The 20283-nt window shown below is 39.2% G+C and overlaps 1 protein-coding gene across 1 annotated transcript in view; it reads right to left on the bottom strand.

Annotated features, from left to right (window-relative positions):
* htr7c (5-hydroxytryptamine (serotonin) receptor 7c) overlaps nt 1-7832 on the bottom strand; it is a 42265-nt gene extending 34433 nt beyond the window's left edge. The window contains exon 1 of the mRNA XM_036144596.1: nt 6989-7832. Within this exon, the coding sequence (XP_036000489.1) occupies nt 6989-7458 (470 nt within the window). The 5' untranslated portion in view covers nt 7459-7832. The remainder of the gene's footprint in view (nt 1-6988) is intronic.
* Between the last annotated feature and the right edge of the window lie 12451 nt (nt 7833-20283).

Genomic DNA, 20283 nt, shown 5'->3' with positions numbered 1-20283 from the left:
TATTCACTAAACTATGCTTTGTTTTGAGGTGGTAAAGCTCTTTTTATAAAGTATCAAAGAGTCTGGTATTGTTCATATAAATAGTTTCCAAAGCCACCCTCCCCACACCTTATTTTTTTCACGGTAAAACTATATTCATTGAAAGGAATGCAATTTGCTTGATTGTCATACTGTAAAACATATCAGCCTCACAAAATGCTTTGCATTTCCAGCAGAGCTGCTGATGTGGTTTGAGAGGTTCAAAAAAATGATCGAAGACGAAGTGAAACTACAGCTTCCCTTTCCTGTTTATTCAGACAGAAACTCTGCCTCAACCACAGTGTTCAGGGTCAAGAGTGTATAAGCTGTTTATAAATGTATTGAATATCTTTTAAAGATGCAGTCTCAAAAATTGGACAGCAAGTTGAAAGCATCTTGTAAAAGAGTGAGATTTTTCTTGTAGGCTGAAGTTGAACAGATGAGGACAACAGCGTGAATGTGGAAGGTTTTGATACTTAGAACTGGTATATCCGCCTCAGCAGATTAAGAAAAACGTTGCCTAATTCATAATTTTAATCATTAAAAAAAACACTTCAGTGTTTTAAAAGGTTTCGGTGCTCCACATACCAAATCTGGGCTTCTTTTAAGCTTTAAAAGCTTTAAAGAAAGAAGGTCTCTGAATTATGGAAAGATGTGGCCATTGATTCGGCTGTGAAGCACAAACAAAGGTTAAGTGGCAGCCAGGAAACTGTAGCATTAAGTGTTTATGGAGGCTTGACCTGCGATTAAGGACGTCAGAAAAGCTTGCCTTTGGCTTTAAATCTATACTCTATAAAAGATAACTGTATGAAGTAAAATGGCCTACTGTCAAAAGGGACTGAACTTATACATGCATGCGCACGTTATGGAGGCTGTTTCTTTTTTCTCTCCAGTGAACACAAAACAGGTTAATGTTGGATGCAGCTGCATCTCAGAAAGCATCCACAACTAGCCACATTTAAGGCAGCAGGGAGATAAATTACTATAATTGCTGAGGTAAACGTTTGCAGTCTTCAGGTGCTTTCCCATCTAGCCAGGCCTTGTCCTACTTTCCATCTCTTCGAGCTCTTCAGATTCATTTTACAAATGGCACCCCTTTGTAATCCAGGATGACAATAACAGACTTTTAATTACACATAATCACGTATCTAATTGCAAATTGCAATCTCAATGAATTATCCCTACTATTCCCATTGTGAATTACATGCCAAACACACTCTGGATTGTTTAATTAAGATGACTCTGTTTCCATGGAGATCAGAAAAAGCGCTTTGCAGAACTGTCCGTTCCGCTTGGTGTGGAGATGAAAATAATCTCAAACTGACACCACGTTATTACAGCATCACAGCGACCTACGTGTGGCCTCTAATCCTCATCCTCTGTCTAGTTCTCTGTCGTTCCATCTGAGCGGCACAAAACACTTTCATACTCCAGTCAGCTTTAACACAGCTGACTGGAGCAAACTCCCTTCCCACAGCATGATATCTGTGATCTAGTTCCTGCAGTAACATCATTAGCCCCTCAGGCGTGCCTGAGTCCCTCATCCTCAGCTCTTCCAAACATGCCCGATTCTGGGTAAGCGGAGATAATACCCGATAGGCAAGTGGGTGGAAGTAATCAGATCATCAATACTACAATTAGAGTTTGTCTTCATCGTTGTCAGAGGCAGGACAGCTGATAAACCACTTGATGTTTACGTTCCTTTTGGAGTGTGAACAGTGCAGATGTGTTATTTTTTTCACAGGCTTTCAACTGTACTTCTGATTTCATGAGAACAGCAGAGCCTTGCAAAATTGTTCAAACCCCCTGAACTTTTTCCACATTTTGTAACGTTACAGCCATGAAAGTTCAATGTATTTTATTGGGCTTTAATGTGACAACCCAACACTAAGTATTGCACAAATCTGTTATCAAGGGAAATGGACGAGTGGCTCTTAAAAAATAAAAATATTAAAAAAAGTGTTGTTTTTATTCTGCCGTTCACTCTGATACCCCTAAATGAAAATGTTTAAAAATGCACCCAACAGATTTGGCCTCTCTGGAAGAGTCCAAAAAGAAATCCGTTGTTGAAAGACAACCCAAAGAAGTCCCGTTCCCTGTGTGCTACACGCCATGTAGGGCATACAGAAAAAATATGATAAATGCTCTGGTTAGATGAAACAAAAAGAAAGCCTTGCCCTACATGCAGAATGCGTGTGGTTGAAAAACTAACACTTCAAATCACCTTGAACACACCACTCCCACGGTGAAACATGATGGTTGTAGAATCATGCTGCGAGGATACTCCTCTTCAGTAGGAAGAGGTAAGCTGTTGGGGCTAAATACAGAACAATCCTAGTTTTAAAAAAAAAATGGTTAGACTGCAAAAGCAAGACAAGGACCCTAAACATGCAGCTAGAGCTATGATCAAATGGTTAAGATCAAAGCAAATTAATTTGTAAAAATAGTCTGGTTAAAGTTTGAACCTAGATCCAAGGGTGAATTTGCTACACAAATTTAAAATTCATGTTCACAGATATTCTCCATCCAATCTGACCTAGTGTCAGTTGTTTTGCAAATAATGGGAAAAGATTTCAGTCTCTAGATGATCAGAACTGATAGAAAAATATTCCAAAAGACGCGCAGCTGTAACTGCAGCAAAATGTGGTTCGACATGGGGACTCGAGGGGGTTGAATACAAAGGCACATTGCATTTTTTAGGTCCTATTAGTAAAATAAATAGAAAGTCACCTATCTTTCTCCTTTAATTTTACAAAATAATTGTAAAAAAATACATTGACGGTTGTAGTTGAAACCACTGATATCCAATATGCAATCACTGGTGGAAAAATTACAAAAACTGAACAAGTTCAAAGGGTATGAATACTTTTGCAGGGCACTTTAAATCCAAATAAGTGTTAAAGATGTAGAGTCCCAGTGGGTAGGATTTGGATTTCCTTTCCCTGTTTTTTTTTTCACTTATTCTGGGTTAGTGTCATGAATAATTGTGCAGCAGAATGTTGATGCGAAACGTCAGTGTGATGAATCTCATATTTATGTATGTTGTGCAGAACAAGAAAAGAGGGCAATTTTCTGAAGCGAACGCATCTCTTCACTTTTCTGCGCGAATCCCAGCAGCTTTGCTCAGTTCTTACTTTTAGAAAGGTGTAAAAATAGAAAGCAAGAACAAACTGTGCAAATAACAGACATGTGGGATGACGGTGAATCATATTTAAAAGCTGGAATAGTGGGGAGGTCAGTGGGTCAATGGTTATGGTTATAGCTATAGCAATATAATTACGTCTGATATGCATTATTGACAAGTAGGATATTCATTTTCTGGTCCAGTGACTTCTATAGATAATTAAAAGATGCGGGATCTGGGGTTTAGGCTTTGAATGTAAAATTTTCAACATATCGACACCCAGAGATGTGATGTGTTTCCTACACATCATTACCTCAAATGGTATTTGATCTTTCAGTGAACTGAAGTGGTTTGGGGTTATTCACATACCACACACACACACACACACACACACACACACACACACACACACACACACATTTGTGTTTTACATACTTACTGCATTGATTTCTATTGACTTCCATTCATTTTCAACCCTTTCTATGGCCTAACCCTACACCCAATTCACACCTCTGTCGTAAACCTAACCCCAAGCCCCCAAAAAAGTGAGAACCAAGAAAAGGTCCTCACTTTGGTGGTAAAATACTGAAAAACATGTTTTCACTCAGCTGCAAGCACAAGCACAAACACACACACACACATATCCATGATATCTTGTGAGTCCTTACCAAGGAAGTACGCTAAGGTCCAAGGGTCAACAGGACCCAAAATATTTGTCTGTTTTTCTATTTCTTATCTTCTATTTTTATTTGCTTGAATATCAGCCATCAGGCGAGATGATTTAATTCCTTGGATTTTCATGAAAATGACAACACACAACTGTTTGAAAATGATCAAGTCACAGTCTGGCCTCTGACCTTTCTAACCTAAGCCTAACCACCTTGCGCACCAAATGCAGCTACAGAAAGCTTTGAGCTCGTGCTTCACCCCTCCTGTGTTTTTGATGAGACATACAGGCCTGGCATGGTTGCTGTGACATTTTGGGCCATTTTGCTCCATCAATGATGGCTTTTCTGGAAATGGTGCTGTCCTTGTAAGAAGCATGTCAAAAAGGCCAAAAAAAAACTAAAGTAAATAAATTAACTATCAATCTACCAATGCCATTAGAGTAACTGGAATGATTAATATTAATTTATGAAAGTAATTTATTTCCACACAGTGCATTATTTAGATTGATTTCACACCTGGACATAATGTTTCTGTTGATTTTGATGATGATGGTGTACAGCTAACAAAAAATTCTAATTTGTTTTTTCTGGAAATTATGACATTGCACAAGAACAACGGAAAAGGATATTTCATCAGAAATGTTGGGCTACTGAAAAGTATGTCCATGTGCAACATAAGCCATCAATACTTGGTCAGGCCTTCTTCTGGATGAATTGCTGCAGCAATTCTTCGTGGCATGGAAGCGCTGATGCTGTGGCTCTGCTATGGTTTTAAGGACCCCAGGTTGCCTTTAATAGCTGCCTTCAACTCATCTGCATTGTTGGATCTGCTGTTTCTTATCTTCCTTTTGACAATCCTTTGTATATTTTCTGTTGGGCTTGGATCATGACATGCACCGTGGCAACATGATAATTAAATCATTGACTTGTACTTTTAGCAGTTGCCAAGTCCTGCTGTAAACTGAAAGTCAACATCTCCATGAAGCTTGTCAGCAGAGGGAAGCATGAAATGGTCCTGGTTGACAGCTGCACTGACTTTGGACTTCAAACTGTTAAGGATTATGGGATTAGAGATGCTGGAGCTGCAGAAAGCAGTTAACAGGGAGACAACAGATAACTCACAGACACTGAGAACTCAGAGGCTTACATACTTAGATTGGACAAAATGGACTGATTAAGGAAAAACGGTCAGCCTAGTCACTTTCCGAATATGATGAGATATTCTCCACCAATGTCATTCGAGGAACACTGATGTCATACGGTACACCCCCTTTCAGGGGTGTACACACTTAGTTCTATATAAAGCTCACATAAGTGATAATCGGGCTCTCCTGATTTCCTGATATTACCTGTACTGCATGGTCTTATGTATTTGAGTCTAGTACTGAAGCTGTACCATTCCTCTGGCTTGTTAGATTAAATATGTTAAAGTATAGTTTGTGTTTCAAGAGTCATTTTCTTACTAAGGAAGTCTACAATAAAGAAGACCACTTTTGTGGGGTAAAGAACCTGGGAGAACTGCAACTGGATGTGGTTAATTGTTGTGGGCCATCTCCACCAGATGACAGGGCTCCCTAAATGATCGCTAAGTGTGGAAACTTCACATCGCACCTCAACCAACTTGGATTATTTTTCTCTACAGACTGTGGGACCTGGATTTCCTAATTTTTCCAAAGCTCAAATTTACTTCTTCTGAAAGAAAGCCTATGAACAACTGAGCAACACTTCAGTCATTTCTTTCTATAACTTTTCATTTGTTCAGGAGTGGTCTAATGTCTCGAACAGGTCTCTCTGTGGTGGCTATTGAAGCTCTGACTCTACCTACATTCATTATGAATCTCCCTCAGACTTGAATGGGGTTTACTTCACAGCCTCTCCAGGCTGCAGTTTCCTTTTTCTTTTTTTCTTTGGTTGGATTCAGCACTCTGTGACCCAGAAGCAGCTCTAGCAATTACAGTGCCGAAAGTGAGATTATGGTTAAACAAAACATGCAGCTGCAGCAGACAGACAGTTGGATGTATTCCACATGAAAAAAATGATCTAGTTGAGATTATGCATTTATAAAGTAGAGCAGGTTGCACAACACATTTATAGTTTCACAACAGCCACGGTAAGAAAATCAGAGCATCAGTATAGAATAAAAACAGACGTGCTCCAAGTACTGCTTACAAAAAGCACACATGACTTTACAAACAAAATTTTAATAACAATAATCCAATAATTTCATCTGCTAACCATCTTCTCGAGAATTATTATAAATGTGTTGTTTTCTGTTTCATTCAAATTTTATGACCTCAACAACAGGTCAGTCAGATTACTTTGTGAAATATTTTCAAGACAAGCCATAAGGGTGAAAAGCTTCCTCTTACATGTGTGGCCTTTTGAAATATTTTAAAACAGGACTGGTGTGTTTGGATTTATTTCAGGGCCACAATTATTTTTATGCAAACATGTCAGATATCAAATATTTACTTCAGCTTGTAGAAACAAAACAGAACCCACCTGATAATGTTATTTAGCTTAATTGTAAATAATATTGGAAAGATCAGTATTCACTCTGAACACTATTTTGAAGAGAAAACCTAAAGGTGAACTCATTTCAACATTTCTTTATAATGGATCAGATGATTATGGTGTGTAGAGAAGATACATTTTTGGCACACTATATTGACAGCTGTGGGCAATCCATATTTTCTGATTTATTAATTTTTTATGTCTCAATACAGCGCATGGGCAGCAGGCTCACCCTTCTTGTGAAGGGTGTCAATGGCTGTCTACTGGGTCAACTCACAAGTAAATAGTCTGATTGTGTAGACCAAAACATGACCATAACCTTATGCTCTAATAATAAAAATCTCTCTTTCTTTTATTTTGTGCTTTCGTTTACTGTGTACCATAGTCATCGAAATTAACAAAAATAAATCTCAGTACTCTCATTTGAAATGGGAACCTCGTGGTATATAGATCCCTTATATAACTTATTAAGATCTACCGCTATTTTTATTGGCAAGTGTAAAAAAAAGTTGTATAGGTAGGGCACCAACACTGGCTCCTGCCCAGGGGCCCACTTCCTTCTAAATCCGGCCCTGCAGACAGCGCATAATGCCCAAATGAAGTGGTTTTTTGGACATCAACAGCATTTCCTCCTCAGGTCAGGCCAAGAACTTTGCGAACTCACCTATCCACGCTGATCACGCAGAGGGTCATGATAGAGGCAGTGCAGCACATCACATCCATGCCGATGAAGATGTTGCAGAACAAGTCCCCAAAAAGCCACTTGCCGCCCGTGAGGTCTGTCACAATGACGAACGGCATCACTACTATGGCCACTGACAGGTCCGCCACCGCAAGGGACACCAGAAGGTAGTTTGAAGGTTGTCGAAGTTTCTTCACCACGCACACCGCAATCACCACCAGCGTGTTTCCCATCACGGTCACCGCCGTGATCACTGCCAGCATGACCCCGATCATGATCTTCTCCGGGCGCCCGAAATCCTGCAGCTGCTCCCCGCACGACGCGTTCCAACTGGCCGTGGGGCTGCTGGTGGTGACGGGCAGGTTGCTGACCAGAAGCAGTGTGCCATTGATAACTTCGGAAATATCCTCTTTCTTGGTAAAAGTGGGCTCAATTCCCGAAGTATTGAACATCACGACAATGACGTTTCCCGGACAGGGGAGCAAGGGACGCCTCGCCAGTGCGCTCCAATTACGCGCATATTGGGATTTGTGTAACCCGCTCCTGGTCACTGCCCGGCGGGTTGAGGTCCAACACTTTTCAGCCGCGCCACATCAGAGCTGGCGGTGGTGGTCAAATCATCCGTCCCTTGAGGTTCCGTTGCTTTTCAGGGGATACGAAGACCATCAGTGGAGGGGAAAGCCCCTGGAACGATGGAGCTGCACCACAAAGTTAAACGGTCTAAATCTCCCCGCTTCAGAAAGCTCTAGCTTTCCGGCGCGTCACTTCGGCGAACATGGACAGTCTGGAGAGTTGCGCTGCGCAAACCGCACCTATCCGCGTGACGCATGAGTTAGAGGGCGCACAGACAGCCTGTCACAGCAGCGCTTTCAGTGTGCTCCACGGAGCTGCGAATCTGCGCGGTGAACATTTTCATGGCTCATTTCGGCACAACAACACCATCTCTAAGAAGTGCCCATTTAAGGTGAACACAGGAGAATACGAACAGTGCCTCAGTTAAAACTGAAATTAAAGATTACCAATAGCGCTATAAAACAAATTAAACATTATGTTTTTTTTTTCTCAAAATGTTCAGGAAGAAAAATGCAGTTATAGTGCCAAGCTGTGAATGGTTGAAAACTAACACATTTCTGCTATTTAGCTATTTTTCTCACACGTTTCAGATCATCACATATAAAGATATCTACAAAAGATGATCCGTGTGAATCCAAACGTAGTTTTAAAATGAGGAGTTCGTTTATCGCTGGCAGGAAGAACAATTATCAAGTATCTGATACAACTGACAACTAGTGTTTCACCACCCCATTGAGGAATATTTGGTCTACTTCTCTCTGAGATTGTGTTCAGTTCAGTCACATCGGAGGGTTTTTGAACATTTCATATGATGCCTCAGCATTTCACTTGGATTGACGTCCGGACTTCACTAGATCACTCTAACTAATTTATCTGTTTCATTATTGAGCCAATCGGGATCTGCCTATGTGCTTTGGATTATTGTCCTGCTGTATAAACCAGTGGTGTTTGAGTTTAATGTCACAAACTGAATGTTTAGACATTCTCCTTCAGGATTAACTGGCCCAGAGCAGAGTTCATGCTTCCATCTGTTACAGCAAGTTGTCCTGGTCCTGACACACGAGGACACCCCCAGACCATCACACCACCACCACCATCACCACCACCATGCTCCACTGTCTGCACGCTTTCTCTTTCTGAAATGCTGTGTTTTCAACCACATATAACAGCCTACACGCCTTTCAAAAAGAACATGGTTGGCCCAATCAGTCCACAAAATATTTTCCCGAAAATCTTGGGGCTCATCAAGATGTTTTTTGGGGAATTGTCAGATGAGCCCAGGTCTTTTGTTCAGCAGTGAGGTATGCTTTGTGTGCTGTGTTTGCCCAGTTCCTTGTTTTCTGTTGAATAATAATAATTGAGACAAGTGCGTCTGGGTTATTTTATGTCCTCCTGGATGAGTCATGGATGTGTTCCTGGAATGATTATGGTAGGATGGTCACTCCTGGGAAGGTTTATCACTCATACATGTCTTCTCACTGGATATTGGCTCAGACTGTGTTTCACTGGAGATTCAAAGCTTTAGATTTTCCAGATGCACAGATTATAATTATTTGTTTTTGCATCTGCAAATGTATTTGTTTAGATGAGGAACTATAATCAACTATATTTCTCATTGCAACATACAGTATATTACAATGAAATCTGCCCTCTGCATTTAACACATCCCTTAGGGAGCAGTGAGCTGCAGCGTCCACGTACCCTTCTGGGGCAAAGGGTCTTACTCAAGGACCAATAGTGGCAGTTTGTAGGATTCAAAGCATCTGATGTGTTGTTTTTTGATATCCTTTATGTTGTCAGACAGGTTCTATTAAAGCGATTTCTTTATTCCACAGGTTAGAATGTAATCTAGCCTCTGGGTGGCAAGTGAAACAGAACTAAGAAATAGAGCTAATTATAAAAAAATAGAGCTAATCATAGCTTATTGATGACTTAATAAATGGAGGTAAATATTTTTTTACACATGGCCAGGTTGTCATTGGACAGCTTTTTTCCCGTAATAAAAAACTCCTCATTTTGAAGTTATAGTTTTTATTTTTGCGCTCAGGTTTTGTTTAGATTAGCTAGAGTTTATGTCAATATTAATTTGGTGGTTGGAAATGTGCAAGTGGGCAAATATGTTTTCACAGCAATTGATCGTTTTTCTTTCCACTTTGGAATTATGCTCTACTTTGTGTTTGTCTGACACATAAACTCAATAAAGCACACACTTTTCTGTGGTTGTAAAAGAGAAAATCTGCAGCGGTTTAAGGGGTATGAATCCACGGGAAGCCCCAAGCTTTTAAGGGGCTTTACTTTACACCATTATACAAGGAGGAAAAACACACACACTTCATAAAACAATCCAGCTTTTCCCACGTACTTCTTGTTCTTGGAGGATGGAAAAGTGAAATAAGTCCTTGATATAGTGGTAAAAAGCATATAGTGCTTCTTTATAAATAAAAGATAAAAAGTTAAATAAAAAACACATATCCCTCAGGAGTTCAGTGCTTCTGCAACTTCATGTGCATTTGCTTTTCATGGTTGCCTTCTTGATTTCAAGCACTCAGAGGAAATCAAATGAAAAAAAAAAAACAGATCTAAATGAGACCGGAACATATTCCACGCACCTTGGAAGCTCGTCTCGCTATTTAAGCAGCAGCAGTTCGGATGTTGTTGTTTTTTTCAAATTTCCCTTTAGCCCTGTCATTGTTGTGCATCCTTAACACAACACACTGAGTCTTTTACTCACCATTACCCTCTGCCCTCGGTGACTGACAGGTCAGTGATGACTGTCACATCAGATTAACGCTGCTGACCACTGGCAATTTCAGCCACAACTGGTGCTGTCAGGGAAATCCATCCTATTCAAGCTAAACACAGTAGCAATATCTAGATGTCAGAAGAGATAGGTCAGGTTCCCTGAAACCTCCAAGGCAAGCTCCCAGCACTTATGTTAAACAGCCTGTCACTACGTTAGGGTATATATGTGCATTAGTTAGACATGATAATGACAGACTGGAGAAGCATTAAAATGAAACTGGTGGTAATTTGCTTCTCTTATTCATCTCGCTAAAATGTGGTTGCCTTTTTTTCTGTTGAGTTGCTGAACCATCTTTCCAGCAACACTCTAAAACAGCTTGGTAGTTATTTGGTCCTTTTGGTGCAAAGGTTGGATTGGTATGACCAAACCTGTGAAACAATTAAATCCTATCATGAACAAATGTGCCTTTGCATTGCCTGGACTGCTCAAACACGCAGTCGTATAAAAAACTTCTTTAAACCCTTTTGTTTTCACTAGCTTTCATTTCAAGCTGAGCTTTTCACTCCACTACTTAAAGCCCCTAGTTTTGGTTTTCTTACACACAGACAACCCCTCCTAAAGATTTCGACTTAAATCTTCACTATAAATACTTTTTTTCCTGGGTTATTGTTGATTAAAAGTTAACAAAATATTTAGGGTGGAACAAAGGCCTGTGACTGAAAATCAGATTTCTTGCCATAGAACATGAATCACTGTGTCTTACAAGTTCCAGATCGACTGCTCTAAACTTTCTGGCCGTCATCAGAATGCTGCTCATCCCTTTTATATGATAATTTGCTGACATCACTTTTGCAACGCCCATTTGGAGCAAAAAAAAAATCTGCTTTTGCTGTGAAAGTTTTTCTTTCACACTCTATGATGTCTTCCAAATATGTCTGTTCATCGATTACAGATTTTGAGGTCACGTTATGTCCCTGTTAAATCCAGAATAAAATTTTAAATTCTCCTTCTCATATATAAAGCCCTTAATAATCAAACTCCATCATATATCAGAGCTCTGATTATGCCGTATGTTCCTAACAGAACACTTCACTCTCAGACTGCAGGTCTGCTGGTGGTTCCTAGAGTCTCTAAAAGTAGAATGGGAGGCAGATCCTTTAGCTATCAGGCTCCTCTCCTGTGGAACCAACTCCCAGTTTTGGTCCGTGAGGCAGACACCCAGTCTACTTTTAAGACTAGGCTTAAAACTTTCCTTTTTGACAAAGCTTATAGTTAGGGTGGCTTAGGTTACCCTGAGCTATCTCTGTAGTTATGCTGCTATAGGCTTAGGCTGCGGGAGGACATCACAATCTATTTCTCTCACTCTGCTGAGTTCTCCTACTATTCTCCAATTTTTTATTAATTGATGTCATTTCAACTTTTAACTTAAGTTCTCTGTTTTTTTCTCTTTATAGTAGCTGCATATGGCCTGGGGTTCTGCTTAGTTGTGACACTATCCTGAGGGGGTAGATAGGCTGAGCTATTGCTTTCAACAACTTCCTCCTGGTCCGGTTGACCCTTTCTCTCAGAGACTAACCTTGTTGCTCCCCTAGATAGAGCTACTGACTGAGATTTTAATGCAACTAACTGTATGTGCTCCCTTTCATCCTCTTGACCGTAAAACTGTCTCAGAGCCTATCTGCTTAACCTATCTGCTTAACCTACTAAGGAGCTAGTCTGCCATTACCCTCTCTAACAGAAAGTTTTTCTGGATCAGTGCTTCTGTGTTCTTTTTGTATGTCTCCGCTCTGCCCTCTGAAACCTCCATTCGGTTGGGGCAGATGGTGCACTTAGTCTGGTTCTGTTGGGGGTTTCTCTCTGTTAAAAGAGAGTTTTGCTCTCCACTGTCACTACATGCATTCTCAGTATGAAGAATTGCTGCAAAGTGAATGACATTGCAGATGCCTGTCCGCTATGCCTCCTATGACTCAATGCAATCTGCTGGGTTTCCTTTGATTGAAAGACTTTAACTTGAACTGACTTTCTGAAATGGCGCTATACAAATAAAATAGAATTCAATCTATATCATATAAGACATCTTCATAGTTTGGATTGTAGTCATTGTCAATAATTTACCATCAAACAGAAGGTGGGTGTAACTCCCAAATGGCAATGTTGAATGTCGCTCAACGTCAGCCTGACTTTTAACAAACCTTGACTAAATTTCACTTCCAAAGATTGTACACAGCATTGCTTCACAAACACACAAAAAAAATATTTATATATATATATATATATATATATATATATATATATATATATATATATATATATATGGTTTGTCCTGCAAGGACAAACCATGTATAGAAAACATATGAATTTATCATTCCTTCATTTAAACCCAAGTATTACTGGTTTAGTAATACAGGGAATCACTTCTTCTTTTGAATCCATTATTGGTAGTCTTAACATTAAACATTAGTCACTTTACCCAGTTTTTGGGTTGAAACCCCAACACATTATGCTGTGTCAAAACCCATAATCCAATCCTATTATTTTAAATGAACCAAAAACTGGATTATTCAGCCAGTGTTTATCTGGCAAAATAGCAAATTGGGTTGTTTTTACACCAAGTAGTTTTTAGAGTCTTTGAAAAGAGGTACAACCTGGTTGAATCCCCTCATACATCCAAACATTCCAGCTTTGTGCACAAACAAGGCTTCCTTCCTTCATGACACCAAGCATGAATTTGTTCCTACTCTGGGCTGTTTGAATTGCACACGGGTGCACACTGTATGTTGGCTTTGGTATTCAAAAATGCATGTGTTTTTCTCAGGGCTGTGAGTGTGCTGTGATCTAATTACAGGGACTAATCCTCAAAATGCAGAACCTTTTTGTGATCCCCCTGCCCTGCAAATCCTCCGGATGTCTTTTTGTGTACACCAGTACACGGTCTTTGTCCGGTCACAAAACCCTGTGTGGGTCCATGTGACTTTTGCTGGATTCTCTCTAAAGGGGCAGGGAGAACCTTACTTAAATTAAAACACTGGAAAAACATGTTTTCTCAATGCGCTAATCAGGGCTAAAATCAGGTAGAGTATATTTCAAACCAAGATGATATAATTTAACAGATCGTGTCATACTCAAAGAAAAACTGATGTCATTCAAACATGCAGCATTAGATATGCCACTCTGATGTTGACATGCATAATGTGAGCAATCAGTGAGATGCGGTCAAACGTCTGCCCGTGTGGACTACACTGCAGGCAAACAGGTGAAGATTGCCTCTCTTCATACGCCAGGAGGAGCGAGACAGACGCAGGTTATCTTGTTTTCTTGGCAGCAAATTGCAGCTTTCCGAACACGACCTTAATAAAATGACACAATCAGGCACCAGGCCACAAGCTCAAGCGCAAACGGGTAATTTCATCATGACAACAAAATGTAAGTGAGCAGAAGAGAAAAACACATTTGTTTTAGAAGTGGTCGGGAACAGAAAGAGCGCTATCGTGTTTAATAGATTTTTCTCTTTCAAGTGTTGTATCAAGGTGACCGAAAGTTTTCTTCTTCTTGTCATTTTAAACCTACATGTTCCATCGTTTATTTTATCAAACCATTTTACGGAATTCTAACAAGGTCAATACCCAAGTTCAAACTCTACTTCAAAGAAGCTCCCGTACATTTTAGTAATGCTTGAAAATTAATTGGGGGAAGAAAAACACAAATTTTTAGAGATATGCTGTTTTGTCCATTCAGAAAAACTTAACAGTATCACTCTTAGAAGTTTGAATGAGTAAACACACATAATGAACAAATTAATAAATAAATGCTAAGTTGTGTGTCTTTAGTCCTTGAAGTCTTTATGTGTGAGCATTTTTTTAGAAAGATCAAAAAAAGGAAGATTCATGTTCCTGTTCTCATTTACAGAAACCTGCCAAAGCCAGTCACATGTCAAACCTCAGTTCAGATGCAGCAGCTGTCAAATTTAAATGTGTTCCTTTTTCTTTTGTTCAGGTAATAGGACAGTCTTTTAATGCAGCTCAATATCTTCCTTAGTTTTTTAATCAGAATGAAAAAAGCTCGCCTTGACAACAGAACTGATTAGCTTTGGGAATTTAAAGAAGCTGTCGAAGAATATGCCAAGATTTCTGACAGAAAAATGATTGTATGACAGAAAGGGCTCAAGAATAGTGTTGGAAACATCTGATCTCCAAAATACCATAAACTCTGTTTTATTGTTGCTGAGCTGGAGGAAGTTTGAGGTCATCCAGGCTTTTGTTAGGATGACAGTCCAATAACGACTTGAAAGACTAGTTTATTTTTGTGAATGAGCAAAGAGAATCAAATGTCATCAGCAAAACAGTGGAAAGATCTTCAAAGAATATACCTTAGGGTTATCAGATATAAAGAAAATAAAAACATCCCTAGGATGGATCCTTGAGGGACTCCACAAATGAGAAGTGTGGCAGCTGAGAAATAAGTACCTATCTGGACTGAGAAGCTCTGGTTCATTAAATAAGACTTAAACCACTGAAGAGCAGTTCCCTTAATAACCAGGCATGCTCAAGCCTTCATGAAAGAATACTTTGATCTACATTCAACCCGGCACATAGATCTAAAAGCATCAAAGAAACAGGGATTTCCAAATCAACAGCTATATTTTGATCATAATAAAGCCTTTAAAAGAGCAGTTTCAATGCTGTGATAGCTAGACCGAACATCTCCGTGCATACAGCTATCTTCTGAAAAAGATTTGCAGCTGGAGATGAACGTTTTTTTTGTTTTGTTTTTTCAGAAATGTTGGAGGAAAAAAAAGCCTGCATGGAAATAGGTCTGATGTCTGACAGGACAGAAGGGTGGAAATGTTTTTCTTAATAAGTGGCTGCACCACAGCATGTTTAGAGAAACCTGGGACATGGCCTGAATTGTGGGAAGTGTTTATCATAACAAATTAAATAACCCAACAGATTGAAAAACTCTCCTAAATAAACGAGAGGGAATGATGTCTAGAGTTTATTGGCTGCATATGTTTCACAACATCAGTTAAAACTAATCAAAAATACAGGGTCAAACTGGTCAAAAAAGTGTCAGAGTGCAATTGATTGGTAAGACCCCCCTAAAAAAAAAAAAAGCCAAAATGAAGCGATCACTACCACAACAAGGTCTTTTGACATCAGCCTTGAATCTAATATTGTTGCCTAGAAATGCTGTAGAAACCTTAACAAAGTTAAAAAGGAGCTGCAGAGGCAGAGAAATTGGGATGAATTAAAACATAGTTTTACTGAATTTTGATATTTTTGTAAGCAGCCTTTTAAGCTTCGGGACACATGACGTTTGTCTGTTTTACCGTTGTCTCTCAGCTTGTCTGTATTTACGCCTGAGTCCAGGAGTGGATTCATTTAGCCAGGATTCATGTGGGGGTTTATTTGTTTGGCTCTTAAATGGAGCTGAGGTATCCAAGATTTTAGTACAGCTGAAATTAAATAGGAAGAAATAATCCTAGAGTTAGCAACAGCATTCAAAACAGAAAACATACTTTCAGTAAAGGAGGTGGAAAACTGTAGAAGGGTTTATTCCATGGGTATTAATGATAATATTTCACTTCCTTTTTAAATCTTTCTCCCATTAACTTTTAAGGGCAAATTTCATGTCTAAACTCAGTCCTTTCCCATCCTATTTAGGGCCGATCAATCTGTTTTATGTTTCCTATATCATAAAGTAGCGAATATGAATAACTATAACGTGTCTGTATTTTTTTAATTTTACTTTATTTTATCTATCTGACGTAGTTACAATTAAGGAAAAATCCTGAAGTTAGCTGCTGTCATATCAAGTTAAACACATGTCTGATACAATCTAATAGTATAATCACCAGAATTCCTCTTCGCCTGCTAGGCCAGCTAGAGATCATTGTATACGGAAGATCAAAATATGCTTTTCTATCGTTACATTTGCTTTTCAAACTCACAAGGCGAATTTATCAAAAAAATTGCATCATCCACTAGAGGGTGACACAGTAATATCCTGGAAAATATTTGAAACCGCGAGGAAAAGATAATCAAATTGAGCAAACCAATGCCTTGAAAATGGATACCACAAGATATAATACATGCACATACATATATCTATGCAAGACATGCACATAGATGATACACTTAAAGAAATAGATAATGAAAGGAGCTGTTTTGCTTTTGCAGATGTGGGGGTTGAGAGGAAGCGTGGAAGGAACATTGAGTTCATCATTAAAAGGAACAGGATGCAGTCTCTAAATTAAGCAATGGTCTTATAAATGAAGTTTTAAGGTTTGCTGTTGAAAAAACAACTTAAAACTGAAAAAACAAAAAGTAATGCCTTTTGCAGCAAAAAACAAATCAAGAAATAAAACTGAAGTTACATAACCAGGAACTTCAGAGTGAAACACAGCACGTTCAAAAGGCAATGGTTTGATGAGAAAGATGAAAAGATCATTGATAAATGGTTAAAAATTACTGTAATGAAGTATTTAGTTGTGTGTGAATGGGGGACAGGCAGACAGATTTTAAAATGAATTTACATAAGCCTCATTGGAGGTGCAATTGGTTAAGGTTGTATGTTTAGGGATCAGCTTCTGTCACAGTTCCCAGGAAACCAAATGTCATTCAATATTGGGCTTTGAGGTTGATTGCAGGTGTTATCAAAAAAACTCCAACTTCAGCCTCAGCAGTGAGTGAAATAGTATTAAGAAGGATTCAGCTGTCATTAAACTATTGGGTTAAACACAGTCAAAAACCACCCCACACAGGCAACATTACAATCCTGCTGGGAGAAGGAAAGAGCAGTCAATAAAACGTGTGGTTAGTGTTGTGGGAAATGAATGATAACTGATTCCCAGATCTGCCATGGACTGGTGACCTGTCCAGGTTTTACCCCACCTCTCGCCCATTGACAGCTGGAGATGGGCACCAGCACCCCTCGCGACCCCACAAGGGATAGCGTGTTGGAAAATGGATGGATGGATGATTGCCAGATACTTATTAACTAAAGAGAAAATGGTGATTCCATCAAGTTCCAGCACTTTATTGAGAACCAGAGCAGAGACAAAGTAATCACACCCCTTGCTAGTGTCTGCAGCCCGCTTCCCTTGTCTGTTCTATCTCCTTCTCACACTGTGCTAATATCGGCTGACCAGAGCAGACGTAACAAAAACATCTCAAACCCAAACATTTACAGTGTCACGCAGAAAATACACAATCTTTGACCTTCATTAACCAGGATAGAGTGAAACCGTATTCTCCCAGAGCACAGTTGCTCACATGTTTTAGAGGTGGTTTTAATACCTCAAGTTTTAAAAATTCCATTAACATTCCACTCTTTTGATTGCAACGATAACGTATTATCTATGTAATCAATCTTCACTCATCTTTTGTGGCAAAAAGGATGAAGTGCAGTATTAGTTGATGCTCCATCTCCCCGTCTTCTCCATGGTTTTTCCGTCTATTCCATTTCTAGTGAAGGGCAGTTTGTAAAACTCATTCCCAGTTCTTTTCTCCGTAGGGGACCGCTCCCTCCAATGAGTTCTCTGCAGGGGCTGGGAAGTATCTTTGCCAAATCAATGATGTCACATTGTCTAATTAAAACATTGTCCATCTTTCCCATCCACAGGGTCGGTTCCATCAGTCCAAACAAAATTTAAATAAAACTATTTCAAACAATCCCTTTTAAATGTACAGTAGTTCTTTAATTTACTCGTGTGGTTGACAAACATTAAAAAGAATGAGGTTTATTGGTGAAACCCTTAAACCTGTCATTTTACCCATGTATTAGGTTATTTTAAAAAACTGGGTTAAAATGCTTCAAGAACCAAATGCGCTCCTTACAATAAACAAAATTCCTATTATTATCCTCAGTACTTTTGCAAATCGGTGTTATTTTGAGTTAATCAAGTCTCCCCTTTTGTGTTTTATTTGACTGGACTGGATTTTTAAGATATAAGTTGTTCTGGTGTGGCTTGGTTTAAAACTTTATCTGAATCTTTCAGATGCTCTGCCAGACGACCTTGGAAAATGTATGAATGCCGTAGCCTGGGGTAAAGTCAGGTAAGGAGTTTACTCCCCAGTCCCCTTCTGTTATTTAACCTGTTTACTAATAACTTGAAATCATCTCTGTACTTATCATTTAAAATGTAAGTCACAGTTCTCACAGACCTTACTTATTACTAAATGTGTCATTTTAAATAGCTTTGCTGATTTTACTCTTTAATTTTAGTGTGCTGAAAAAAGATTTTCTCACCGTCTCAGAAAAAGGAGGTTGGTTCAGATCTCACGCCAACGTTCCAGAAACTCCCCAGACCAGAAGCCCTCCTCTCGTCCCTTTAAGCTGTGTAGGGGCATCGGAGGCTTGAAGACTTGCTTCCCGGGCCGGCCAAGCCACTCCTGTCCTGGATCTCTTCTGGGTCCCGTCAGTCGGAGAATCTGGCCTAGTTCGCCAAATGTTGGTGGAGATAAATGATAACTGATTCCCAGATACTTTTTGAATAAAAGGAAACGTTGATTCCAAGTTCCAGCGCTTTATTGAGAACCAGAGCAGAGACAAAGTAATCACACCCCTGGCTAGGCCGCCGCCTGCCACCCTTGTCTGCTCACATCTCTGCTCTCCTGCAAATCTGTCTATCTCCTTCTCACACTGTGCTAATATCGGCTGACCATAGCAGACGTAACAAAAACATCTCAAACCCAAACATTTACAGTATCACATAGAAAACATGCAAACTTTGACCTTCATTAACCAGGATAGAGTGTAGCCATGTTCTCCCAGAATAAAGCTGCTTACATGTTTTAGATAGGTCAGAGGTAAATTTAATCCTACAAGTTTGAATAATTCCATTAAATTCCCCTCTTTTGATTGCAACGATAACAGTTGGAAAGTCATACAGAAAGCAACAGAGTTAGAAACAAATTATTTGGTTATCAGTCCAATAGTGTCATTACCGAAAATACCAGCCCACATTTTACCTGAAGCTATTGTGGATTTCACCATATTAGACAGACAGAATAGAGATACAACTTTAATTTGTTGTACAGTAACAGTACATGATTATATAGAGCAATTTTATGACAACATTCAAATTTACACAGATGCATCATGGAGTCCACCAGGTCATAGAGGAGTAGTATTATTGAAAATTGCAATAGGGAGGAAACTAATTGAGGGACTACTTTGTCTGCACTGCAGAAATGATTGCCTTGTTACTTTCTAGTAGAATGGATTGAGGAGACAAACCATTAAGAGTTGTTATCTGTTCAAATTGAAGTTTATCATTAGTCAGTTTACAAAGAAATCATTCAAAAAGCTGCCCGGATATTCAATTAGACATCCAACAAACATATCGAATTTAGGGTTAGCAGCTGCTTCCCTGGGTACCTGCGCATGTAGGGGAGAAAGAAAATTCAGTGGCTGGTACGAAGGCCAAATAATCCAGTTTGGGTGGCAATATACGAGTTACATGCAGTAAGTAAGAGATTAAAAGCATTATTAAACGAAAACAAAATTGAAGAAAAGAAGCAGTGGGACGTAGATATAAAAGGAAGAAGGTTCCACAGAATTCAGAGGAAGGTTGGAGAAGTCAGAAGAACTGTTACTCCTGTATAACAGGATGCAGGAACTGTTAATAACTAAACTATGACCAGGACAAGCAGAACAGCACTTCACATAATGGGAAAACATGTAAAAAAAAAAACGTGATATGAGGAAACAATAGGACAAGTACTGTAGAACTTTAAGAAATGTCACAGGACAGAACATTATCTTAAAGGGAAAAAGAACCTTACAATCTTATAAATCTCCTTGGGAAAAAATATTTTTTTATGTAAACCATAAGATCACTTGATGGTAACTGGGTTAATAGAAATAATATAGTTTGGTTTTTAGCACGCTTCCCGATTCACACTACTGGTCGGCTGGTGGGGGAAAAATAAACAAATTGTTACCATTAAAAGCTGAGAAA

Source organism: Fundulus heteroclitus, chromosome 12, assembly GCF_011125445.2.
Source record: "Fundulus heteroclitus isolate FHET01 chromosome 12, MU-UCD_Fhet_4.1, whole genome shotgun sequence".
In the NCBI taxonomy this organism is placed as follows: domain Eukaryota; kingdom Metazoa; phylum Chordata; class Actinopteri; order Cyprinodontiformes; family Fundulidae; genus Fundulus; species Fundulus heteroclitus.
This window is presented reverse-complemented; position numbering and strand designations above follow the sequence as displayed.